At 68.7% G+C, this 24976-nt stretch overlaps 5 protein-coding genes across 6 annotated transcripts in view; 3 read left to right on the top strand and 2 right to left on the bottom strand.

Moving 5' to 3' along the window:
- The window catches only part of LOC121163398 (coiled-coil domain-containing protein 130-like), a 469842-nt gene that overhangs the window by 101011 nt on the left and 343855 nt on the right, over nt 1-24976 (top strand). The window lies entirely within an intron of this gene.
- Nucleotides 125-3505, bottom strand: ANKLE1 (ankyrin repeat and LEM domain containing 1). Its single transcript, XM_040990141.1, has 9 exons — nt 3267-3505; nt 2721-2873; nt 2413-2518; nt 2204-2315; nt 1481-2089; nt 1218-1395; nt 947-1109; nt 740-869; nt 125-506 (listed from the first exon to the last, which is right to left on the bottom strand). Exons 1-9 carry the CDS (start codon nt 3503-3505, stop codon nt 334-336), a joined length of 1863 nt encoding a protein of 620 aa, XP_040846075.1. The 3' UTR covers nt 125-333.
- BABAM1 (BRISC and BRCA1 A complex member 1) lies at nt 4064-8928 on the bottom strand. The gene is made up of 9 exons (XM_040990898.1): nt 8878-8928; nt 8390-8790; nt 7202-7260; nt 6412-6532; nt 6239-6317; nt 5767-5791; nt 5273-5402; nt 4909-5004; nt 4064-4525 (listed from the first exon to the last, which is right to left on the bottom strand). The coding sequence occupies exons 2-9, from the start codon at nt 8717-8719 to the stop codon at nt 4319-4321; spliced, it is 1047 nt and encodes a 348-aa protein (XP_040846832.1). The 5' UTR covers nt 8720-8790; nt 8878-8928; the 3' UTR covers nt 4064-4318.
- USHBP1 (USH1 protein network component harmonin binding protein 1) lies at nt 10046-15313 on the top strand. The gene is made up of 12 exons (XM_040990140.1): nt 10046-10099; nt 10319-10479; nt 10721-11072; nt 11770-11865; nt 11976-12112; nt 12314-12454; nt 12680-12853; nt 13420-13666; nt 14075-14281; nt 14433-14521; nt 14599-14721; nt 14846-15313. Exons 1-12 carry the CDS (start codon nt 10046-10048, stop codon nt 15033-15035), a joined length of 1971 nt encoding a protein of 656 aa, XP_040846074.1. The 3' UTR covers nt 15036-15313.
- On the top strand, nt 17676-24432 carry NR2F6 (nuclear receptor subfamily 2 group F member 6). Of its 2 annotated transcripts, XM_040990846.1 has the most exons (6): nt 17676-18209; nt 20426-20520; nt 22840-22896; nt 22960-23064; nt 23116-23481; nt 24161-24432. In XM_040990846.1, the coding sequence occupies exons 1-6, from the start codon at nt 17932-17934 to the stop codon at nt 24430-24432; spliced, it is 1173 nt and encodes a 390-aa protein (XP_040846780.1). In that variant the 5' UTR covers nt 17676-17931. The 2 variants fall into 2 exon arrangements, with proteins under 2 accessions (XP_040846780.1, XP_040846779.1); XM_040990845.1 differs by having other exon boundaries at nt 22840-23481.

Genomic DNA, 24976 nt, shown 5'->3' with positions numbered 1-24976 from the left:
TGAAGTGGGAACTGCCCTGACCCCAATGACCAGCCTGAGGTCACCCACCTCTGGAGCTCCAAGCAGCTCAGCCAGCCCCCCGTGTGCAGGGCTGTGTGTCTGGGAGGTCAGTGTGGGCTCCATGTACACACACACAACAGCTCCCCCCACCCCAAAAGCATTTACAATGCAAGCCCCTCCTGTGGTTCTCCTCCGAGCATGCACAGCTGGGTAACACTCCAGGGGACACACACACATACACACACACACACCACACTTTTGCCTCTGGTCTCGGCACAGGGCAACAAGGGGGACGGGTCACGCTGGAACCCCCTGCCCCATTTCCAGGCAACTTCAGCCTCGGGCCTGGATGTCCTGGGGCCTCAGCTCTCGCTCCCCCTCAGCCAGGAAGACAAGCAAGGCGCGGTACAGCAGGTGCACGCCCAAGCGCCGGCGCCGAGCGGGCGGCCAGCCGGCCACCACTCCATAGCAGTGCCCTTGTTTCTGGTTGGTGAGGGTCTCAATGCCTAAGGAAATAGTGGGGGGAGGGAGATGGCGGTGGGGTTACGCACAGCCTTGGGTTACCCCTCCCTGCACCCCCCAGAAGTGGATGTCTTTATTAGAGGCGGTAAAGCAACACAAACAAGAGGTGCACGTGAGCAAAGTATACAGTTGGCGCACCATCACTGCTCAGGCAGAGGAGAAAAGTGGGGAGGGGATTGGCAGTTGATGCTCCCCGCCCCCAGACGCAGGCACCCACCTAGGGCCTCCACCAGGCACGCCTCCCGTGTGTAAGCCTCCACGGCGACCACGTGCTGAAAGCAGTGCAGGGAGACCACACCGCGACCACTGGCCCAGATGTCCAGGATGTGGCGCACCTTAGGGCAGGCCTGGGGGAGGCAGGTCAGAGGTCAGCAGCGCCCCCCACCTCCCTGAGCCCGTTCCCAACCTGGCCGAGCCCTCACACCGCTTTGCTTGGCCGGCCTCGGTGATAGCCGAGCGCTTCCCAAAGGTGGACGTTGGGCCGGGCTCGGGTCCCCTTGCCCACGTAGAAGACAGCGCCCACGAAGCTCTGCAGGCGCTGGGCCGGGCTCAGCGAGGTGGCACGGGCCGGCAGGTCCCGCGTCTCCCTGGAGGAGGATAGACAAGCGACAGGTGGCTCCCGGTCTGAGCCACGTGGAACGCTCACCCCCATTCTCCAGGATCAGAGATGGACTAAGGACACACAGCCGGAGTACCTGGGGTCCAGCAGCAGGTACGTGAAGCTGGACTTGGCCACGCCCTCGCGCCACCTGCGTCCGGGGTCGGGCTGCGCGAACTCCCGGATGAGCGCGTCCTCATCTGCCCGTGCGTCCGGGATGCGGCCAGTGCGCAGGGCCTCGGCCAGTTCCGGGCTGCGCCCTGCAAACTCACAACCTGGGGAGAAATGCGGTCACGAGAGGCCTTGGCAGGGAGCGGGAGATGGGGGGCTGGGGAGGGACCCACCTCGACAGGGACTGACCCGCGGAAACTGCTTCAGCCACCTGCAGCCGCCGCAAGTAGTGCCTGCGGGTGAAGGGCGTGACGGGGCCGGGGTGCTCGCCCAGTGCCCGCAGTCGCCGCAGCAGCTCCAGGTCCGAAAGCTCAGGGTCCCGGCCATCTGGAGGGCTGGCTTCGTCCTCGGTCAGCCAGACGGTGGTGGCCGGGTCCTTGTCGGTCGGGTCATCAACTGGGCATGGGGCACCTGGGGTCCCCTGGGAGTGGCTAGAGGCAGGACGGGAAGTAGCCGGCGAGGTCACACTCAGGGCCCGCAGCTGGGCATCCAGCAGGTGGACCTGCGTCCCGTGCAGGTCATCCAGGAGTGCGCTGGGGACCCTCGGCGGGGCGGACAGGGCGCCTGTGCAGGGAGAAAGCCTCGGGCCCGAGTCCTCAGAGTCTAAGCTTTCCACCGCAGTGACAAAGGAGGTGTCAGAGCAGCAGCCATCCAGGGTCCCCTGGGGGGTTGAGGGGCGTCCATCTGGCTCTGCCGCCTGGGACGAGGTGGGCGAGCTGGGGGGCGCAGGGGGATGGCTGTCGGCTCCGGCTGTGGGGGGCGAGGTCACTGCATCGCCACCACCGCCAGCAAAGCATCCTGCGGAGAGGGGGCAACAGGGGTCAAGGGCAAGGTTCGGACGGGCGTGCGGGATACAGGGATGGAGAGTGGAGGCTGGAAGGGGGCACCCCAGACTGGCCCAGCCCAACTCACTGGCCGGCTCGGCCTCGCCGGGGCTGCGGGTCTGTGCGTGCAGGTGCCGCAGGATGTGTGCGCAGTCATGGTGTCCCTGCTGCTCGGCCAGGTCCAGTGGCCGCAATCCATCCTGCAGCAGGGGGCGCTGCTGTGGACGCTCCGCCCGGTCGCCCTCCTCCTCCCCTCCTTTCCTGAGCCCCCCAACACTTCAATCTGCTTCCCCTAACCTGGTCGCACAACTCGGGGTCCCCTCCACGGCTCAGCAGGAGCTCCAGGCCACGGCGACAGCCCCAGGCAGCCGCCACGTGCAGGGGCGTGAGCGCCTCCGCCGAGCTGGGGAGCAGGAACGCACACGAGGGATGGTCACCCCATGGACCCTCTACATCCCCGGTCGCAGGGTGGTGCCCCTCGCTCCTCTCCACACCTGCCCCCGCAGCCCTGGCACCCCGACCGCCTCTCCGCAACCCAGCCTCCACACACCGCACCCGGACCACTGAGGTGCCCAGGACAGGACTCCGACCCCTCTCCCACTCACCGCACATTGGGGTCCCCGCCCCGGAGCAGCAGCAGCCCGAGGCAGCGCAGGCCCCGTGGGCGGCGAGCGCCCGCTGCCAGGTGCAAAGCCGCTGCGCCATCGGGGAGCACCAGGTTGGGGTCGGCGCCTCCGAGCAGTAACTCATCCACAGCGCTGCGGGCGAGCAAGGTGGTCAGGGCGGCTTCCCCGGGCTTGTGCTGCCCAGGTCCCCCATCCACCACGCTCAGGGTCCGAGCGGCCTCCCCCGGCTTGTGCTGCCCGGGTCCCCCATCCACCGAGCGGCCGCCCCCGGCTTGTGCTGCCCGGCCGGTCCCCCATCCACCGCGCTCAGGGTCCGAGCGGCCTCCCCCGGCTTGTGCTGCCCGGGTCCCCCATCCACCGAGCGGTCTCCTCCGGCTTGTTCGGCTTGGCCGGTCCCCCATCCACCGCGCTCAGGGTCCGAGCGGTCTCCTCCGGCTTGTTCGGCTTGGCCGGTCCCCCATCCACCGCGCTCAGGGTCCGGCCTCCCCGCCCCACCCCGCCGTGCCCTGGCTCACTGGCCCTCACCTCGGCTCCTCTGCACGCAGCGCTGCCCGCAGCCGCCGTGCCAGGACCTCCGCCGGCCCCGCGCCCATGCCCGGGCCGAGCGCGCCCTTGCCCGGGCAGAGCCCCGGCTCCAGCCCCCCGGCGCGGCCTGCCACTTTCCAACTTCCCGCGGCGCCGGGGTGCGCAGGCGCCGCTCCGCCCCCGGCCCGCTGCTCCACTGGGCGCCGGGGCACCAGGCGAGGCGGCGGCCAGCGCCGCATCGGAGGGGAGCGGAGCAAGGAGCTCCGGTGTGGTGGCTGTCCCGCCTGGGGAACCCCTCCAACCCCGATGCTCCGGGGCCAGAGGCCTGGAGCCGCCGATAAGGGCGGGGAGCCGGGGAGGCTCCTGGGAGAAGGGGAACCAGGAACCGGGGAGACGCCCTGCTCGGGGTGGAGTCCCCTGACGCACACAGCAGGTGCTCCATAAATGCTCTTGGGAAGGGGAGGTTGTTAGCAGTTTCCATCTTGCACGGGCCTGGGGCAGCTCAGGTAGCTATGATCCAACTGACTCCCCTGACTGACTCCGCCTCCCTACCCCCCCCCAAAAACCCACCAGTGCACCCCACTGCCTCCTGTCCCCTCTTGCTAGGGCAGGTCCCCGATGGCAGAGGGGGGCGCAGCTGGGAGAGCTGCCAGGCCACGGGGGATGTGGGGTGCTGGGGTGCCCACCCCTGAAGCTGCCCCCTTAGCCATCCCCCAACCGGCAGAGGCCTGGCCTGTATGTCCTGCCATGCGCACGCGCGTGACACAGGAAAGTCCCCTCAGACAGACCACAGCAGGGATGCTCAAAGGTTTTTATTCTGCTATCAAAATAAGTCAGACAGGGAAAGGAACAGAAATGGCAGGTGACCCAGCGGGCATGGCGCCAGGTGGCCTGGGAGGCCGGGTGCCCCTTGGGAGATCGCGATGCAGCTTGGGGGGGTCAGGGTGCCCCCTGGGAGGTTGGGGTGCCTCCCTCTGGGAGGTCGCAGTGCAGCCTGGGAGGCCGGGTGCCACCTGGCTGTGGCTGCCCAGGGGTCCCCCGCAGTGCCACGCTCACACAGTGGCCTCGCCCTCCGCGGCCTCCTCCTCCTCCTCCTCCAGCAGGCTGTAGGAGGCGTGGCTCTGGCAGGGCCGCTGCAGTGGGTGTGCCAGCAGCTTGGCCATGCAGTTATGCAGCTCCAGGGCGGGCCCGGCCAGCGCCACCTCGTACTTGTAGCTGGTGCCCTTGGAGTCCAGGCTGCCCAGGAAGGCGAACATGTCCTAGGGCCATAGGGCAGGGGAGAAAGGGGTGCTGTTCAGATGGGGGGTCACGCCCAGGGCTTCCCACAGGAGGCAGCAGCTGCGGCTGGCGAGATGGGAAGTGTTGCTACAACTTCCTCCAGTGTTGCTACAACTCCCAAGCCAGTGTGTGTGCGTGCTGTGTGTGTCCACGTCAGGGCTTGGTTCCCTGTGTGTGTGTGTCCACGTCAGGGCTTGGTTCCCTGTGTGTGTGTACCAAGGCTTGGCTCCCTGGTGGAGAACCAGGTGCCCAGAAACAGGCTGTGGTGTGGGTACCTCTCCTGAGGCCCCCACGCACCCCACACACTGCCGGCAGTGGGGGCTGGCCTGCCTGTCCGCCCCGCCCGGGCACCTGGCCGTCTCACCTTCCAGCTGGCCGCCTCCTCCTCCTTCTCGTCGGCAGCGGCGCCATTGTGGATGTAGATGACGTCGAAGAAGAAATACGGACACTGCAGCATCTTCTGTGGGGAGAGCCGGCCCAGCGCCCGAGGCCCGTCAGCCTGCCACCCTGTCCCTGGCATCCCTGCCCAGCGCCCAGCGCCCGAGGCCTGTCAGCCTGCCACCCTGTCCCTGGCATCCCTGCCCAGCGCCCAGCGCCCGAGGCCTGTCAGCCTGCCACCCTGTCCCTGGCATCCCTGCCCAGCGCCCAGCGTCCAAGGCCTGTCACCCTTTGCCATCCCTGGCCAAGCCCACCCCGTGCCCGTGGCCTGGCACCCTGCCGTCCCTCACCTTCATGGGCTCCGTCAGGGAGAACTGAGGCTGGCGGGGCGGGCGGCTGTACACCAGGATGGTGCGGACCACGTACGGGGGTGGGATGGTCTGCACGCTCTCCGTGACCGGCAGCTCCGTCTTCTGCTGGCTGCGCAGGGCAGGGGTGGGGAGGGGACACGGTCAGAACTTTCCGCCCCCACGCGCTCCTCCGGGCCCTGCGGCCTTGGCTCACTGGCTTGGCACGGGGTGTGCGTGCATGGCGGGGTGAGGCTGGGGCCAGCCCGGACCATCCTCCCCTTCGGGAGGTCGGACCTCAGCCAGGGGGTGGCCGCACATATAGGTGTCCACCTGCCCGGTCAGCCACAGCTGGCCCTCCCAGGCCTCTGCATGGAAACAGCAACACTGGGCCGTCAACAGCACGTCCGCCCAAGGCAGGCGTTCGGCCCACGCGGGGATGCTAAACGGGCTGATGGGGCACTCCCCCGCCCCCCACCCAAGCCGAGTCGACTTACATGAGGTTGAAGAGCCCCTCGAGATCTTGGTGGGCTGGCTAAGGAAGAAGGCAGCCGGGGCTGTGCGGGGAGGGGAGGGCTGGGGGCTGGAGTCTGGCCCCGCAGCAGGGGGAGAGGCCCAGGAGCAGCCTGGCTCGGCTCACGCGTGCTGCCGTGTTGCCCATGGACTGAGCGTTGACCCCGCGGGGAGTGGGTGCCAGAGGGTGTGCAGGACGTGAGTCCCCCACGCCGACACGCCCTTCTCTCCCAAATACTAGGGAGGTGGGGGGGACCAGGTACGTACGGGGGGCCCAGTTGACAAAAGCAGGGTGCTCATGGGTTCAATTCCTGCCACTGGTTTCCCGTCTCCTCCCAGAGCACAGGAAGCTGGCGGGGGTTGGCGTGGGGGAAGTGGGCGAAGTCCCGGCTGCAGACAGCACTCCCATGGGGACCCCTGGGGTGGAGGGAGCCCCCCACACTGGGTGCAGGATACTGAAGGTGGAACAGGACGCCGTCTCCAGGTCGTACAGGCAGCTGCACAGCTCCCGGGGGTCGGAGGTCAGGCCGGACAGCTGCCGGGGGAAGGTGGGAGGGGGGCCTGAGCAGGGTGCGGGGCGCCGGGACCCTCCCGGGGAGCAGGCCGCCCTGCCCTCGCCACGCCCTCACCCACGCCGTGTCGTCATTGACCACCAGCAGCGCGAACTCGTGCCGCTTGTCCATCTTGTGCTTGGTGCGCACGAACATCTCGATCATCTTCTGCGACACGTTCAGCGCGTTCGTTCTGGAGCTGCGGACGCGTTGGGGGTGGAGGGAGCACGAGGGCGCCCCAGGAGGAGGGGTCAGGGACCACAGGGCGGGGCTGCCACCCGCACTGTCACCTGCCCCAGGCTCCGCCCCTCCCACCTGCCCCAGGCTCCACCCCCGCTGTCACCTGCCCCAAGCTCCGCCTTTGCTGTCACCTGCCCCAGGCTCCACCCCGCTGTCACCTGCCCCAGGCTCTGCCTTCACTGTCACCTGCCCCAGGCTCCGCCCCTCCCACCTGCCCCAGGCTCCGCCCCTCCCACCTGCCCCAGGCTCCGCCCCCGCTGTCACCTGCCCCAGGCTCCGCCCCTCCCACCTGCTCCAGGCTCCTCTCCTCCCACCTGCTCCCCTCAGCCCAGTTGGGCCCACACAAGGCCTTCTGCCCCCACACCATCACAGCCCGGCTGTCCGTGCCCCCACTCCATCACAGCCCGGCTGTCCATGGCCCCCACTCCATCACAGCCCGGCTGTCCATGCCCCCACACCATCACAGCCTGGCTGTCCATGCCCCCACTCCATCACAGCTCGGCTGTCCATGCCCCCACACCATCACAGCCCGGCTGTCCATGCCCCCACAGCATCACAGCCCGGCTGTCCATGCCCCCACACCATCACAGCCCGGCTGTCCATGCCCCCACTCCAGGGTCCCGCTCACCCGTTGAATGATTCCAGGTTGGGGAGCGCCATCTCCTCTGACAGGTCCAGGCAGATGACCTGCGGAGGAGGAGTGAGGCTGGGGGAGCATGGACAGGGCCGTCTCCCAGCCCTCTCTGGGGACCCCATCCCCAGGCAGCCCTGGCTGGGCAGTGCCCAGAGCTCGCCCGGCAAGCCGCGGGCTCAGGCGGCTTGGACCGGAGGACGGGGGCCAGCCGCGGCCTGCCCCACAATGTCCTGTCAGGCCCTGCTTGGAGTTTCCGGCCCCCGCTGTGGCGGCTGCTGCAAGCACTCGGGGCATGACCCAGGGGTGGAGAATCTGCAGCCATGCCCCATCACCCTGTGCTCCTGATGGGAACAAACGATGACGGGTCACGGCGACCCCGTGGCAGATCCCAGAGAGGACAGAGGACGGAGCAGGGAGGGAGGTGGGGAGTACAGGAGCAGCAGTGCACTGCTTTCTAGAACACGCACCCACGGGCTCCCGGCCCAGGGTGGGGGACACGGGGCAGGGGACACGACACGGAGCTGCCCAGGGTGGGGGACACGGGGCAGGGGACACGGAGCCGCCCAGGGTGGGGGACACGGGGCAGGGGACACGGAGCCGCCCAGGGTGGGGAACACGGGGCCGCCTCTGGAGACACCCGGGTAGCCTTTGCAACCAGTGTTAGGAGGCAAAAGTAGGGTCCCAGACCCCCACCCTCCTCCCTCAAGCTCCGCCCCTGACTTTCCTAGGCCCCCCCACTCTCTACCATTTCTGGGCAATTGAGCCACTGCAGGTGGACTTGCAGCTTGGCCCCGCCCCTCCTCACACGGACCCCACCCTCACCTCCCTGACCCCGCCCCTCTCCCAGGCCCGTCCCCCTTGTGCATCAGGCCCCGCCCCTCCTCCCGCAGGCCCCGCCCCTCCTCACCTTGAGGCCCCAGTCCTGGTCTCCCTGCCCCGCCCCTCCCGCAGGCCCCGCCCCGCTCTCCCAGCCCCGCCCCCGTTCTCCCAGGCCCGCCCCTCCTCACCTTGAGGCCCCAGTCCTGGTCTCCCTGCCCCGCCCCTCCCGCAGGCCCGCCCGCTCCCAGCCCCGCCCTCCTCACATGAGCCCCAGCCTGGCTCCCGCCCGCCCTCCCGCAGGCCCCGCCCCGCTCTCCCAGCCCCGCCCCTCCCGCAGGCCCCGCCCCCGCCCCGCCCACTCACCACGCGCTCCGGGCAGTTGACGCGCGGCGTGCGCACCTGCAGCTCGGCGGCCGGCGGGGGCAGCGTCCAGGCCTGTCCGCCCGCGGCCCCGGCGCCCGCCGCCTCGCCCTCGCCCTCGCTGCGGCTGCCCACGCCGGCCTGCGCGCCGGGCGCCCGGTCCTCGGCGCCCTCGGGGTTGGAGCGCGTGCGGGGCCGCGGCTCGGCCGCCGGCTGGCCCTGCTGCTGCCGCTCCTCGTCCTCGTCCTCGTCGTCGTCGTCCTCCTCCTCCTCCTCGCCGGGGCTGCCCGGCTCGGCCACGTCCATGGCGGCGGCGGCGGCGGGCGACGCCATGCGCTCACGCTCCCCGGCCGGGCCGCTAGGCCGCCATCCCGGCTCCAGCGCCCGCTGCCCCGCTGCCGTCCCTGGAACACGGGCGCGGAGGACGGGTCAGGCCGCAGAGCCGAGGCCCGGCCGCCCGCAGCCGCCTCGCCGTCCCGCCCGCGCCTCACCTCAGCCCGAACGCGGAGCCGGCCGCGCCGCCATCGCTCCGCCGGAAGTGCGCACGCGCCGCCCCGCGGCCTGCCGGGACGTGTAGTCCAGACGCCAAGGAGGGCTCTGGGCGCCGATTGGCTGGACCGGCGTGAGGGGGCGGGACCGACAGCGAGCGCTGAACGGCCATTGGCTGTGGCGACGTTCTGTGTACAGCCGAAGAACACCGCATTGGTCGGAGAGCTGGCGAGGTAGTCGTCTTTGGGTGGGATCTCAGAAAAGAGGCGGGGCACGAGGCGCGTCGTGGATTGGTGGATCCCCGAGGGGGGCGGAGTCTTCCCCGCGGGTGGGCGTGGCCTGGCCCAGGATTGACATCAGCTCTTTGACACATATTTGCATAATTACAAACCTTCCATCCCTGGCACAGCTGTCCTTGCAGCAGGATGGCATGGTTCCCCGGGCTCTGGCTGAAGTCCTCCCCCTGCAGAGCGACGCCGGTTCGAGTCCCGGCTGCTCCACTTGGCACCCAGCTCCCTGCTCCGTGCGCCTGGGAAAGCGCGTGGGCACGTGGGACACCTACAGACAGAGCCAGCACACGGGTGGGCTGAGCCAGGCACGCGTCCACCCCCGCTCCGGCCTGGAGGAAGCCACTGCCCTTCCAGAGGAAAACAACACAATGACACGCTCACGTGACCAGGGGGAAGGGGTTTCCTGCTTCCCGTCCTGTCCCGGACCAGACCGTGGAGCAGGACCAGACTGACCCAGAGCGTGTCCGGGGCTTTGGGGGGCTCCGGTCGAGGTACACTCAGGGCACAGAGGCAGCCGAGCATCCCCCAGAGGGGTGGGAGGTCAGAGGGAGAGCACCTGGTGTGGGGGTCACACAGAGACGCAGCACAGCGTTAGGCGAGGAGGACCATGGGTGGGTTGGGAGGTAGTGAGCCGCCCGTCCGTGGAGGCGTCCAAATGGACCCCACGTCTGTCCCCTCGTCATCGCCATTTTACCCTAACCCTGAATCCAAAATGAGGCTGGGGGGCTGGTACCTGGGGGCCTGGGTGGATGGCTGCCCGGGGGCAGGTGGGCAGGAAGGCTGGAGGGCAGAAGGGCCCAGGGAGCTGGAGGGCCAGCGGGCCGGGGGCTGGAGAGCTGGGGACCTGGGGCATCAGAGCACCTTCCCTTCTCTCACAGGGATGAGTTCCCGGGCCGCACGGCCACGCAGCCGGCGAGGCAGACACGCGCCCCCTGTGAGCATCCGCCTGCCCCCCCACCCCAGGCCCTCCCATCCTTGGCTGAGTATGGGGTGGGGGTTTCATTTCTAGGGTGTCCCTCTAATCTACCTGCCCCCTGCCCCATGCCCTTCCCTCTCTGGCTGATTGTGGGGTAGGGGTCCCTCTCATCTGCCTGGCTCCCACCCCATGCCCTTCCCTCCCTGGCTGACTGTGGGATGGGGGGTTTATCACCAGGTCGAGCTGGACCCAGTGGCTGAGAGCTCGGAAGAGGTGGCGGCAGAGGTGGCTCGGGGCAGCTCCAAGCTGAGTCCCACGGTGGTGGCTGCAGCAGGGGGTCTGGAGAAACCACCACTGTCACCCACAGCCCACACTGCTGGGCAGCAGCCCCAGGCCAGGTGAGAGCCGCGGGCAGCCATGGGGCATTCTCCACACCCCAGCTCTGCACACCCTCCTAGCCCCTGGAGAGCCCCTGGGTGCCAGCCACCCCAATGCACCTGCTTGGCCTCAATGCCCCCTTCTTCACTGGACTTGCCCAGCCCCAAGTTCCCTCCTGGTTCCCACCCTGGGGTGGGCTCGCGGGGGGCAGGGATGCAAGCTCCACCAGCTGGCTCAGGCTGGAGAGCTTAGCATTGACAGGCTAGTAGATGCAGAAGCTGCCAGGGACTACGCGGCTCCCGAGGACACGCACGCGGCAGCCCTGGACGCCCCCCAGGATGTGTATCAGAGCCTGCAACGCGTCCTAAGCTCCTTGGAGGCTGCAGCCGCCGCCTGGCGCCGCCCTGGGCCACAGGAGGCAGAGGGCGCTGCTGCTGCAGAGGGACCCTTCGAGGGTCAGGAAGGGGCAGCGGGTTGGCCGCCCGAGGCAGCCCGGCTTGCCGAGAGGAATGCCTGGTTGCGGCTGGCCGTGCAGAGCCGGGAGGACGAACTGGGCCGCATGCGGGCCTCACTGCGGGCCATGGAGGCCGAGAAGGAGGTGCTCCTGAGGGAGGTGGGTACAGTGGGGTTGGGGGTCCACTTAGGGAGTGAGCATGGAACTGACGACCCCAAGAGCAGCAAGGAACACTGCAGGAGCAGGAGGGTCATGGTCAAGTTCAAGAGGCCTAAGAGAGACCCCCCTTCCTTCATCTGAAAGACAGAGAAACCCTGAGAAAGAGAGTTCTTTGCTCGGCTGGTGCACTCCCCCGGATGGTCGGGATGGTCGCAGTGAATCAGGGGTGTGTGTGTGCGCTGGACCAGGCAGAAGCCTGGGGCCTGGGACCCCACCCGGGTGTCCCGTGGGTGGCAGGGGCCCCCTTCCTGGAGCCGTGTACCCTTTCCTGGGGTGCCTGTGAGTACGGAGCTGGGTGGGAGCAGCCGGTGGTAGTGTGAAGTTCTGAGGGGGGATGCTGGTATCACCAGAAGGGGCAGGTTAGCCTGCTGAGCCACAGCGCTGGCTGGCCCCCAAAGTCACCTTGGGGGTGATCGGGGTGGTAGGGTGGACGCTGTGACGTCCAGGACGAGGAGAGGGATTCGCTTTCATTCAGGCTGAGAGAGAGGCTTGCCCAGGAACGCACACTGAGGTTTTGCCATGCCACAGGGAACATTCTGGGCTTCTGTCTTCCAGCTGCGGCTCTCAGGCCTGGCTGGCTGGTGGGAAACTGGGGCTCCCGGGCCTGGCATCCCACCCCCTCCCTCTCCTCCTGCAGGTCCAGGAGCTGCAGGACTCATTCACGAGGCTGGAACCACTGCCTGCAACATCCCGCAGCAGCTCAGGGGCCAATGCGGAGCCCTGGGGGCTTCAGGTAGCATGACAAGTTCAAGTCTAAGGTCCTCGGCAGGAGACTCAAGTCCTGGTGCCAGGGGGTTGACAAGGGCTGTCTGGGGGGTGAATGAGGTCACTGCCTCCCCACAGGAGTCTCTCTCACCGGTTCACCCACTGCTCCGGCGCCTCCGGAGTGATTCCAGCGTGCACAGCCTCGGGACTCCCCCCACCCCGCCTCTCATTCCCGAGATGCAGAAGATGGAAATGCAGCTGGGGCAGCTCCGTGGGTAAGAGCCACGTGTGTGCTGAGCTCTTAAGGGCACTGCCCACCTGCAGCTGCCCTGCCCCAACACACACACACACCTGCCTTGCAGACTCGTGGGGCAGGCAGGGCTCAGGACAGGGTGGCAGCTGGGCTCTGGGTGCCCCCATCACCCCAGGAATTCTCTCACGTATCTTCTCCTTTCCTACGGCTCCCTGGGAGACAGAACAGCTGAGAAGCTCAAGTGCTTCAACCGACTGCTGACCGCAGTGCTCCAGGGCCACAAAGGCCACTGCGAAAGCCTCAGCATGCAGCTGGACAAGCGAGAGGCCGAGGGCACTGCGCTGCAGCTGGCCTTGCAGTACAGGTCAGTGCCAGGGATGACACCTGTTGGGCTGGCAGGGAGGGGCAAGCGAGCGGGATTCCCGGAGGTCAGTGCAGACCAGTAACTCAAGGGGAGTCCAGGCCTGAGCAGAGGGGGAGAACCTCCAAGGTCGGTGTCTGCTGGTCTCTGGGCATGGGGGTGTGGGGTTGGAGAGGAGAAGGAGGCGGGGCACCTCTAAGGCAGGTGTCCACTCACTGGTGTCCACAGCGAACGCTGTGAGGCCATGTACCGGGCACTCCTGGCCCTGCATGACGCTGACATGGGAGCTGCTGGCCAAGGCCCTGGGGAGGAGCTGGAGGCAGCCGAGACGGAAGCGTGGAGGCTGTTGGCACAAGAACGAGTCAGCACGAATGGCGGGACATTGCTGAAGACCCTGCCGAGGTATGCTCCCCGCCCCACCCCTGTCACTCAAGTGCACCCCCAACCCCCAGGGGGCCGTGTCCCACAAGAAGAGAGGTTGCAGCTGAACAACGCAGGGGGCTCTGGGGCATGGGGCCACATGCTCGGGCCCGGCTCGCTGGTGCCAGCACAGTGGGTAGGGCATGGGTGGTTGATTTGTACAAGGAAGCGTGAGTGAACCTGTTGCTATGACATGGGGCTGGCATGGTGGTGGATTGCCTTGAGGTTGGCCTGGGGGTCAGTGGTGTGATGTCCTCGGGGTGAGGGTGTACTCCATGTGGTGCCAGCGGGGTGGGTGCCAGGGCGTCCTCCACGTGGGCACAGTGTCTGTGGGGTGGGTGCCAGGGCGTTCTCCACGTGGGCACAGTGTCTGTAGGGTGGGTGCCAGGGCGTCCTCCACGTGGGCACAGTGTCTGTAGGGTGGGTGCCAGGGCGTCCTCCACGTGGGCACAGTGTCTGTAGGGTGGGTGCCAGGGCGTCCTCCACGTGGGCATGACCCCCCAGGGGGCACAGTGCCAGGTAGACCCTGCCCCTCCATCTTCCTGTAGCCCCGAGCTCAGCAGTGTGGACAGGCCCCTGCCGCAGGAAATGGCCGCCCAGCTCCGAGGCCTCATCCGGCATCTGCAGCAGCGCCGTGCCCTGGTGAAGACCCACCCGGAGCCAGACCCCGCCGAACCCCTGCCCACGCTGCCACACTCCGAGGCCCTGCTGCAGGCCGCACTGGAGGCCCAGACTGGGCCAGCCCTGCCCCGGCTGGACAAAGTGGAGATGCAACGCGCCCTGCTGGCCACACGGGTACACGTCAGCTGTGGGCGCCATGGCAGGCCTCAGCTGAGGTTGGGGTGGAGAGAAAGACAGGGAGGAAGAGAGAGAGAGAGAAACTGCTGTGTGTGAGAGAGATGGAGAGAGAAAGAAAGAAACAAAGGGAGAGACAAGGTGTGGCTGGGGTTGATGGGGCAGTGGAAGCTTCTGCTCGGTGGCTGAGAAGGTGGCTGAGAATTCTGTTCCTGGAGGAAGGAGATTGGAGGTGGGGTTTTGAGGAATGCATAGGAGTTTGTTACACCTTGACCTCAGCATCCAGCTTTCTAGCAGTCCCCTCCTAAGGGAAGTCGAGGCGGGTGGGAGCAGGAGAAGGGAAAAGCTCGTGGCCTGGGAGGCTGTGCTGACCCGTACCTGCACTGTCCCCTCCCCACCGTCCCCCAGGAGATGCTCGCCGACTTGATGCTGCAGGTGCAGCTGGTGCGGCGGGAAAAGCGGGGCCTGGAGCTGAGGGAGGCGGCACTGCGGGCCCAGGGTCCTGCTCACGCGCTCCTGCGGGACCAGCTGCGCTGGGAGCGGGCGCAGCTGGGCGTTGGTGGCGGGGACAGCAGCAGCGAGGCAGACAGCAGCGAGGATGAGGAGTGGGCCCAGGTGAGGGGCCCTGCCTGGGGGACCCCGCCCTGCACCCCTGCTTTCTGCGTCCCTCTTGGGTGCCGCCTTCTCCAGGAAGGCCTCCCAGACGTCCTTTAGGGGAGCCCCACCCGCCCACTCAGGGCACTGCCCTCCCTGCGGACTCCCTTAGGCTCCTGCCGTTCCTGAGGGCGGCCAGCTGGCGGGCAGGGCATGGGACCCGGAGAAGTTAGCGCAGGAAGTGGCCGCGTCCCTCAGCAGGTATGCAGGAGGAGGGCGGGGAGGGTGGGCCCTGGCTGGGCTCTGCCCCCTGACCACCCCGTTACACCCCCGGCTAGGGCGGCTGACCTGCGGGGGCAGCTCTGGTCTCTCTGGCGGGAGCTGGAGCAGGCGGCTCAGAAGGGGCGCGCCCGGCGGGCCCAGAGCGCCGAGCTGCACAGCGACCTGTGTAAGGCGCACAGGTGAGCCCACCCCACGCTGCGCCCGACCCCTGCCGCTGGAGGCCACCCACCCATCGCCCTCCCTCCACCAGCCCTGGAGCCTGGGTGGGCCCCTGCCCCTGGCTCAGCCCCCCTCGCCCCACAGCGCCCTGCTGCTGGCCTTCCGGGGAGCCCACCGCAAGCAGGAAGATCAGCTGCGAAAGCTGGAGCAACAGCTGGCGCTGACCGAGGCCCGGCAGGTAGAGGAGCTGGCAGTGCTGGAAGCCACGGCCAGGGCCCTCGGGTGGCCCGGGGGCGCACGCCCCCCTCCACGCCTTGGGGAGACGTTGCTGTAGGCACCACGCATCCTCCTTGGCCGCGCCGGCCGAGTGGGGTATGAGCTCGTGTGCAGTGGCTTGGTGGCAGCGGGGTGCGTGGCCAAGCCCCGCTGGGTGGCCCGAGGGCTGTGAACTTGATGTGTCATTGGGGTCGGGCCAAGGTCTCTGGAGGCCTGCGTCCAGACCAGAGCCGAAGGCCCAAGTCCCCTGTTGGTCTGGAAGCCCAGCACGGGAGGGTGCCCAGGGGTCAGGGCGTACCTGCTCTGCTCAACCCCACGCTGTTCAGGTTCACGTTCCCAGGGTGAATTGGCAGCTAAGCGAGCAGAACTGGCAGGGACTAGAAGGGTGAGGGCTGCCCAGGGGGTCCCACCAGCCCAGCCATGACACCCAGAGAAGTTCCCAGCCCTGGGGGCGTGGTTAGCATCTGTTTGAGTAGGCCCCACCTCCAGCCTCAGCCGGCCTGGGATTAGTCAGCTGTCCCCTGCCCTGTGGGGAGTTGAAACCCGAGACCCAGGGGGGGATTAGGAAGGTGGGGGGGGACCCCTTAGCTTTGGGGTTGGGGCTCCAGGCTGCACCTGGCCAGCAGGTGCCTGGCTGGGGGGGCCTGGGCTTTGCACCCCTGCATCCCCCTCCTCCGTTGCCCAGGGTCCTGGTCCCCTTCCCTGTGGGAGGGGCCGGCGGAGGCCTGGTCACCTGCAGGCGGGTTCCCACGGGCCAGCCTATGGCAGATGGGGCCGGCCTTTTTGTCCTGGGTCAGATGTCACCACGGGGCCCTGGGCAGGGGTCATAGGGGCGGGGCCCATCTCCCTCCCCACCCCCACCCCGCAGCCCATCCCGGCATCATGGGGTCACTCCCTGACTCCCCCATCTATCACCCTCCAGGCAGGTCCAGGCTGGGGGGTCCTAGGACCCCCAGAGAACCAACAGGTGCCCAGCAAGCCGCCCTTCCCCAGAAGGGCTCGCGGAAAGGAAGTGGGCAGTCCCTGCTTGGGTCTAACCATAGTCCCTCCAGCTTTCTACCTAGGGCTCAGCTCTCCCGCCCCCAGCACCCAGCCAGAGTCAGGGGCGTGTGAGGTTTGGGCATCCCGCCCTCACCCCACAACAGCTGGTGCTGCTCCTTAGGGTGCAGGCACATGCACACCCCCCCCCCAGCTCCTCTGCGTCCTGCGCAGGCTGCCAGGGTGGGGGAGGGCAGGCCCGCGGCCGCGGGGTGAGAGGTCACAGCAGAGACGGGCCTTTCCAGACTGTTAAATGTTAACCAGCCCCGAGCCTCCTCGCCATCCTGTCTAGGTGCTTAATAAATGCACTGCATGCCAGAGGTGCTTAATACGCGCTGCAGAGAGGCCGGAGGGCGGTGGGAGGCGGGGCGGCCGCCGGGACTCTCCAGGGAGCCGGGGGAGCCAGCTGCAGCCCAGCCCGGGGCCAGCCTGGGGGAGAGGGGGCACGGCCTCAAAGGGGGCAGGTTCCGGCTTAGGGGGAGGGCATTCCAGCCGCCTGGCCTGGGATTCTAGAAAGGGGGGGGAGTGCCTCAGGCCACAGCATTCCTGCCCACCCCACCCCCTCGGCCTGCTGATGGGGCACCAGGTGGTACCCCAGCAGAAGCTAGCCTCACCAGCCAGGATGCCACAGTGCAGAGACATGCGTGTGTATGTGTATGTGCGTGTGTGTGGTGCGCGCTCACGTGGCGCAGGGCCGCGCCTGCGTGGCCCCCGCCGTGCCCCCAGCTCCCCGTTATTGCTGCCGCCGCCGCCAGGAACGCGTGGCCGAGCAGGCGGCGGCGCAGGGGGTCCCGGGGTGGAGGGGCCGGTCCCGAGAGGGGCGCGCCCCCCAGGGCGATCGAGCGCCCGGAACGACGTCCGAGGCCAGGCCGGAGGGGGAGAGGGCGGAGCGCGGGGGCCGGGCAGGGGCGCGGGGCGCGGGGCGCCCGGGGGAGGGTCGGGCCGGCCGGGGGAGGGTCGGGCCGGCCGGGGGAGGGTCAGGCCCGGCCGCCGCGCTCCGCCCCCGTCCCTCCCGCCGGCCTGGGCGCCGGGCGCGCGGCCACCCATGCCCTTATAAGGGCGGCCGTCGCCGGGGCAACGCGCGCCGCCCCCAGCCCGCCCCCAGCCCGCGGCGCGCGCCCCTGCCCCCGCGCCCGCCCCGCGGATGGAACGTCGTGTGTCAAACCGGCCGCAGCGCGAGGCCGGCGCGCGGGGTCGGCGGCGGCGGCGCGGGTGGCGAGAGCGAGGCCCAGGCCGAGGCGCAGGCCCAGGCCAGGCGGACGCGGCCCGTGGCGGGGGCGGCGGCCGCCGGCGTTCCTGCAGGCCCCGATCGGTCAGCGCAGGCTCCGGGACCCGGGAGGAGCCCCGGGGGACGGACCCGGGCGACCCCGGCGAGGGACCCGGTGACCCGCCGGGGCGCGCGCCCGCCGCCCCTCTCCCTCGTCACGGGCGGCCGCGCAACTTGCAGCCAAACTTTGCCCCCCAGCGCGGGCTCCTCCGGCGCTCGGATGGCGGCGACCCGTTAAGTTGGCCCCGGCGCGGCGGCCGAGCGGAGGCCAGGCCGGAGGGCGCCCCCAGCGCAGCCCGGGCCGGGCCATGGCCCGCGCGCCCCGATCGGGGCCCCAGGGCGGCGGGGCGCGAGTCCTCGAGGCCCCTGGCCCACGCCTCTAGCGCGCCCCCTCCGGCCCCGCGCACGCGTGGGAAAGTTGGCCTGGAACCGGCCCGACCAGTTCCGCCCGGGCGCGCGGACCGGGGCCGCAGGAAGTTGCTGCAAAAGTTTTTTGGGGGGTGCAGCTGGTGGCCCCCAGTGCGTCGGGGCCGGATGCGCGCTGGGTAGGGTCCCCGCTGTTCCCTCCGGTGCCCGGAGGAGGGAGGAGGAGCTGCGAGAAGGAGGAGCAGGACAAGGGCTTCCCGGCCCCCGCCGTCCTGGGGCTACTATGGCCATGGTGACCGGCGGCTGGGGCGGCGGCGGCGGCGACACGAACGGCGTGGACAAGGCGGGCGGCTACCCGCGCGCCGCTGAGGACGATTCGGCCTCGCCCCCCGGCGCGGCCAGCGACGCGGAGCCGGGAGACGAGGAGCGGCCGGGGCTGCAGGTGGACTGCGTGGTGTGCGGGGACAAGTCGAGCGGCAAACACTACGGCGTCTTCACCTGCGAGGGTTGCAAGAGTTTCTTCAAGCGCAGCATCCGCCGCAACCTCAGCTACACCTGCCGGTGAGTGCCCGGCCTGGGCCCCCCGCCCCCGACCTGCTGGGTCACCTTGGGCCTGGAGGTGAGGTCGGGGTGACGGGGACAGCCCTTCCCTCCCTGCAATTGTGTATACAGCAGGCGCTGCATCCATGCAGGTCGCTCACCCCCGCCCATCAGGTGGTCCCTGGCCAGCTTCCGCCCGGGTTCCTGGCTCTTCCTCCTCCTCCTCTTCCTCCCTTCCACACCCCCCAGGGGAGAGAGGGCCATGCTAGGGGGAGGTGGGACCCTAACATTAGTGCACCCCCTGCTGTTGGGCAATCCTGGCGGGGGGTGTGTGTGTGTGCGCGCGCGCGCACGGGGGGGGGCTCCAACGTGGAACTTGGACCGCGGCGACGGCGGCGTCCAGGGGCCATTGTCTGCGGCCGCGCGGATCGATATGGCGCGCCCTTGGGGTCAAATATCACTTCCAAAGTCGCCCAGGCTCCAGCCGCTGCCGCCGCCTCTGCTGCTGCTGCTCCCGCCGCGGCTCGGGATGGCTTCCTCCCCCAGGAGTGGGCGTCCTGCGTGGGGGTGGGGAGCTGGCCTGGCGGGTCCGCAGCAACCGCCCCCCTCCCCATAGGCTCAGGGTGGGCCTCGGGTCAGCGGAAATGGCCACCGGAATCGGCCGCACCCCCCCTCCCGCGCCCCGCACACACACCCAGGGGTGGGTACCCGGCTCCTGGGAATAAAATCACCAGCTTGTAAACTTGGCCGGGTGGGAGTGCAGAGTGCCCCCCCCCCCGGCCCCCAGGCCCCTGTGCCAGGGCGTGGCCGTGGTGGCTGCTTCTGTTGGTATTTGCTGGGGACGTGGGACACAAAGGCTGCTGGCCGCCCTTTTGGCACGAAGTCCTGGAGGACCACGTGGGGGGGTCCCCGTGCACCCCCCTCCACGGTCCATGCCCCGCATGGGCTGTCCCATTTTGCAGATAAGCAACACCGAGGGCTGGAGATGACCCCTGTGTCCTCCTTGTGCCCATGGGTGGCTGTGCTGATGGGCTAGGGATGTGCGTCGGGGGGAGGGGAGCGGGACGAGCTGGGGTGTCTGTGGAGCCAAGACCCCCAGACAGGGAAGGAGGGAGGGGCCCCAAGTGGCTGAGTGTGCCCGCCTGCCGTGCGCTGCCTCGCCACCTCCCTGCTCCCACACTAACTGGGCCATCCGACTTGACCTCGTTCTTGCCACTGGAATAACTTTCCAACTTTCAGGGCCCGGGTCTTTGGGGAATGGCGCCGGGGAAGCACTGGCAGGCCGTGCTGTGTGCGGCCTGGCCAGGCCGTGTCCCTCTCTGGGCCTCTCCGATTCTGCTGGCCGGTTGGATGCCAGGAGGCCCTCACCCCCACCCTGCCCAGCCCCCAGGCTCAGCGTTTGATAACCAGGGTTTAAGCTCATAGGAGGCCAGGAGGGCTGCCTGGGGGAGGTGGCTCTTTAAGTGGGAAGGGTATGCGGGGTGAGCTGGGATCACCCAGGCAAGGCAGGAAGTAGGCTTGGGAGAGTCCGGGCTGGGGGCAGAAGGCAGCCGTGGAGGGTGAGGGAGAGAGGCCTGGGCAGGGCTCCAACCGCCCTGGAAGTGGAGGCCAAAGGTTCAGGGCCTCCTGGGAGGTCAGGCGCCCTGCCCCCAGGCCGTGCCGCCCTGGCTGGCCCCGGGCCTGGCCGGTTCCACCCGACTGCTCGGTTGGTCCTCCCACTGCTGCCCCGCTGCCGGCGCTTTGTTCTGCAGCCGCCCGGGCCGGGCCGGGCACCGCCCCCACACCCTCGGCAGGTGTCTGGGGGCGGGTAGGGGGCTCCCTTAGTCTCCCCTCTCCCGTGCACAGCCCCCAAGGGCTGCCTGGAGGAAGTGTCCTGGGCCGTGACAGGGGTTGTCCTGCACAGAGGGGCTTAGCTGTGGGCCCTTCCCGAGGGTCAGGAATGCCTTTGTCCTCTTATTCGCTGGGTATTAACGCAGTCCACCTCGGCGTGAGCCACGCGGGGACTCCCCGAGCAGCTGAGGCCCTGCCCCACCTCCTGGGTCTTTGCAACCTTTGTTTAGGGCTACCTTCTTCTGCTCAGGAGCCCCACTTCTGCTCACCAGCTGAACTCCTATGCATCCTACAGAACCCACTTCCCAGCACCCTCTCCCGCCGCCCTGGAGGCCAGCTGTCTAGCTTGGGGCTCCCTTCTGGAGGAGTGGGGGGCCCTGACTTCTGTGTCCCCCCCCCCACACCAGGTCCAACCGTGACTGCCAGATCGACCAGCACCATCGCAACCAGTGCCAGTACTGCCGCCTCAAGAAGTGCTTCCGAGTTGGCATGCGCAAGGAGGGTGAGCACTCAGGGCCGCGGGCGTGCGTGGGGTGGGGGCAGGCGCCGGCCACAGTCACGGCCAGGAGCGGGGCGGGCTCTGGCGCCGGCTAACCTCGTTACTGCCCCCCTCCTCCGGCCAGCAGCCCCCGGGGCAGCAGGCAGCCGCTGGGGGAATCCAATTATGGCCAGGGGAACGGGGCAGCGGGTGGCCCAGCTGCTGTGCTGGGGGGGGTCAGGGTCCACCTGCCCCCCTCTCCCGCCCCCTGCAGAACGAGGAGGCGCTGCTGGTTTTTTATTTGAGCGCTCTCTCTCTGTCTAGCCCTGCCTTCTGTTTGCCTAAGGCAGGGACTGGCTGAGGGAGTCACAGGGCACTGCCCTCGCGCTAACCCCGGACGCCCGAGGGAGGGCATGGCCCAGGGCAGCCTGGCATCCCAGTCTGCCTTGAGTCTCTCTTACTTTCAGCCTGTACTGTTTTTGAGAAATGTTGTGTATCTGGAAGGCAAAGTTAAGAGATCTTCCGTCTGCTAATTCACTCCCCAAGTGGCCACAACAGCCAGAGCTGAGCCAGTCTGAAGCCAGAAGCCAGGAGCCTCTTCCTGGTCGCCCACGCGGGTGCAGGGTCCCAAGGCTTTGGGCCGTCCTCCACTGCTTTCCCAGGCCACAGGCAGGGAGCTGGGTGGGAAGTGGAGCAGCCGGGACATGAACCTGTGCCTGAATGGGATGAGGCTGTCATCGGTAGCGGTGGTTTAGCCTGCCACGCCCCAGAACAGAGTGTCCTCACCAGGCCTCTGGGAGAAGCTGGGAAAGTTTGTTCTGAGTTGCTTGGAAGTTGCTGCCTTTGGCTGCTTGAAATTCGGGGTGACTCGCATGTCCTCCCACCCCACTTGTGCTTGGATGCCAAGAGCCGGGGTCCCGCTGCATCCTGCCGGCGGAGTCCCACCTTAGTACAGGCTGACTCTCCCCTGTGGGGTTCCGATGTCCCTCCTCCTCCAGGAAGCCCTCCTGGTGGGTGATGCAGGGCGCTGGCACACACCAGGCGTTCCGGAAGGGGCTGTTGGCCAGCTGTTCCCCGGGCAGCTTGTCATTTCACAGGTGGAGCAGCTGAGCATCCAGGGCTGAGTGAGGAGGCTTGCGAGGGGCCTGGGCTGAGTGGGGAAGGAGAGGAGGAGGAGGAAGGGCTGGGGACCGAGCATGTGCAAAGGCCCTGGGGTGGGAGGTGGCGCCGTGGGGCTGCTGTGCCTGCCCTGCTGGCGCCCGCCTCAAGGGAGGGGAGGGTGCTGGCTTGACCCTGCCTTCACCCCGGCCATGATAAGGCTGGGCATGCCAACTCATTAAGGCTCATTAATTAGCCTCTGCTTGGCAGGCTGCCCCTTCCTTCCCGCCTCCCCCTGCCTGGCACACACCCGCTGGGCAGGCAGCCAAATGTGCCTCGGTTTCCCTCTTGTCTGCTTGCCTTGGGTGCGGGTGGGAGTCCCACAGCCCTGGAAAAGTGCCCAGGCCATGCCCTGGGCCAGGAAGTGGGCCTCAGGGGTTAGGGTCAGGGTTCAGGGGCACACAGAGGGCGGGTTCAGGGGCACACATGGGGTTAGGGTTCAGGGGCACACAGGAGGCAGGGTTCAGGGGCACACGGGGGCAGGTTCAGGGGCACACAGGAGGTGGGGTTCTGCGGTTAGGGTTGGGGTTCAGGGGTTAGTGCTAGGGTTCAGCAGCGCGCAGGGCATGGGATTCAGGGATCAGAGTTGAGGTTTAGAGGTGCGTAGGGGGAAGGTAGGTCAGGGGTTAGGGTTGGGGTTCAGGGATGTACAAGGTGCTGGTTTCAGGGGTTGGGGTGTTCATGGGCGCGCACGGGGTTCAGGGGTTAGGGGTGTTCATGGGTGCACACGGGGCGGGGTTCAGGGGTTAGGGGTGTTCATGGGTGCGCACGGGGTTCAGGGATTAGGGGTGTTCATGGGTGCACACGGGGCGGGGTTCAGGGGTTAGGGGTGTTCATGGGCGCGCACGGGGCGGGGTCAGGGGTTAGTGTTAGGGGTCAGGAGCGCACAGGATTCAGGGATCAGAGCTAAGGCTCATAAGTGCGCACGGGGCGGGGTTCAGGGGTTAGGGGTGTTCATGGGTGCGCACGGGGTTCAGGGGTTAGGGGTGTTCATGGGTGCACATGGGGCGGGGTTCAGGGGTTAGGGGTGTTCATGGGTGCACACGGGGTTCAAGGGTTAGTGTTAGGGCTCAGGAGCGCACAGGGTCTGGGTACAGGGGTTAGTGTTAGGGCTCAGGAGCGCACAGGGTCTGGGTACAGGGGTGCGCTCTGACGGCCGTCTCCCCCCTCTCTCCATCCCCGCAGCCGTGCAGCGTGGCCGCATCCCGCACTCGCTGCCCGGCGCGGTGGCCGCCTCCTCCGGCAGCCCCCCGGGCTCGGCGCTGGCCGTGGCAGCAGCGGCGGCCGCAGCGGCAGCAGCGGGAGGCGGCGGCGGCGGCGGGGACCTGTTCCCGGGGCAGCCGGTGTCGGAGCTGATCGCGCAGCTGCTGCGGGCCGAGCCTTACCCGGCGGCGGCGGGGCGCTTCGGCGGCGCGGGCGCGTGCGGGGCCGGCGGAGCGGGAGGCGGCGGCGGAGCGGGAGCGGCGGGCGCCGTGCTGGGCATCGACAACGTGTGCGAGCTGGCGGCGCGGCTGCTCTTCAGCACGGTGGAGTGGGCGCGCCACGCGCCCTTCTTCCCGGAGCTGCCGGTGGCCGATCAGGTGGCGCTGCTGCGCCTCAGCTGGAGCGAGCTGTTCGTGCTGAACGCGGCGCAGGCCGCGCTGCCCCTGCACACGGCGCCGCTGCTGGCCGCCGCCGGCCTGCACGCCGCGCCCATGGCCGCCGAGCGCGCCGTGGCCTTCATGGACCAGGTGCGCGCCTTCCAGGAGCAGGTGGACAAGCTGGGCCGCCTGCAGGTGGACTCGGCCGAGTACGGCTGCCTCAAGGCCATCGCGCTGTTCACACCGGGTGAGGTCCCCGAGTCCTCCTTCCCGGGGTTGGGGACCCAGAGCGCGCCCCGAGTCCTTCCCAGGGGGGTGGGGACCCAGAGCGCGCCCCGAGTCCTTCCCAGGGGGGTGGGGACCCAGAGCGCGCCCCGAGTCCTTTCCCGCCCCCCGACTCGCAGGCAGCGAGGGACGGGAGTTGATGTAAACCAGGCGATTCTTCCTTTCCCCACGTGCCACCCCCCAAGGACCCCGAGCCGCGCGGCTCCCCCGGCCCTGATGGCCGCCCAGGCGCCCTAACTCCCTCGGTTAGGTGCGGGGCGGGGGGGGAGGAGGTCCCAGGCACCCCACTTCGGGGCTTTCCGACCAGACCCCACCTCCCAGGGTGGGCAGTGGGGTGTGGGGGTGGCCCGGCTCCGTCCTGCAGAGGCCGGTCCCCCTGCTGGCTCGCCAGCTGCCCAGCCTTGCCGTACTGCTGCGAGTAGCAGCGCCGAAGGCGCGGGCTCAGCACAGGGGCTCCCCCTCAGCCCCGCTCCTGTGATCCGCCTGCGGGGGTGGGGAAGGCCCTGCGCCCACGGGAGGCCAGGGGGGCCAGGGACCCGCCCCAGGCCGGGCACTCGGCGAGGTGGCTCGGACACATAGGGCTGTGCCCGCCTCCCGCACCCCCAGCTCTGACCCGGGTGCTCCTCCGTCCCGCCCCCCAGATGCCTGCGGCCTCTCGGACCCCGCGCACGTGGAGAGCCTGCAGGAGAAGGCGCAGGTGGCGCTGACCGAGTACGTGCGCGCCCAGTACCCGTCGCAGCCCCAGCGCTTCGGGCGCCTGCTGCTGCGCCTGCCCGCCCTGCGCGCCGTGCCCGCCTCCCTCATCTCACAGCTCTTCTTCATGCGCCTGGTGGGCAAGACGCCCATCGAGACGCTGATCCGTGACATGCTGCTGTCGGGGAGCACCTTCAACTGGCCCTACGGCTCCGGCTAGCGCCCCCAGACCCGCCTCACGGGGTGCGCCCCCAGGCCCGCCTCACGGGGTGCGCCCCCAGACCCCCCTCACGGGGTGCGCCCCCAGGCCCGCCTCACGGGGTGCGCCCCCAGACCCCCCTCTTGGGGTGCGCCCCCAGACCCCCCTCTTGGGGTGCACGGGGTTGAGGGACAGGAAGGCTGCGGGGTGCGCCCCCCGACGGGGCGGCCACAGGGACCAGCCCCTCCCCCGCCTCCTCAGTTTTGTTTTTAAGAGAGACTGTGAAATGTTTTGTCTTTTCTGTTTTTTAAAAATGATCATGAAACCAAAAATGGACTCACTGCTCCAGCCACGAGTTGGTCGGGGACACCGCACGGGCTCTTGTTTGGGGGGCGGCTCCTCCCCGCCCCCGAGCGCAGTGTGATGGACGAAGGCCTGGCGTCCGGACCCGCGAGGGGCTGCGTGGGGGCCAGGCAGTGCGTGATCCACGCTGGACACCACACGATGGCAAATCCAAGCCAAGAATAAAGATATTTCCTACCTGTGCAGGCCGCATTATTTGGAG

Source organism: Ochotona curzoniae, unplaced genomic scaffold (genome assembly GCF_017591425.1).
Source record: "Ochotona curzoniae isolate NIBS_2020 unplaced genomic scaffold, NIBS_Ocur_1.0 contig_605, whole genome shotgun sequence".
In the NCBI taxonomy this organism is placed as follows: domain Eukaryota; kingdom Metazoa; phylum Chordata; class Mammalia; order Lagomorpha; family Ochotonidae; genus Ochotona; species Ochotona curzoniae.
The sequence above is the reverse complement of the archived record's forward strand: the minus strand, read 5'-3'. Positions and strand labels throughout refer to the sequence as shown.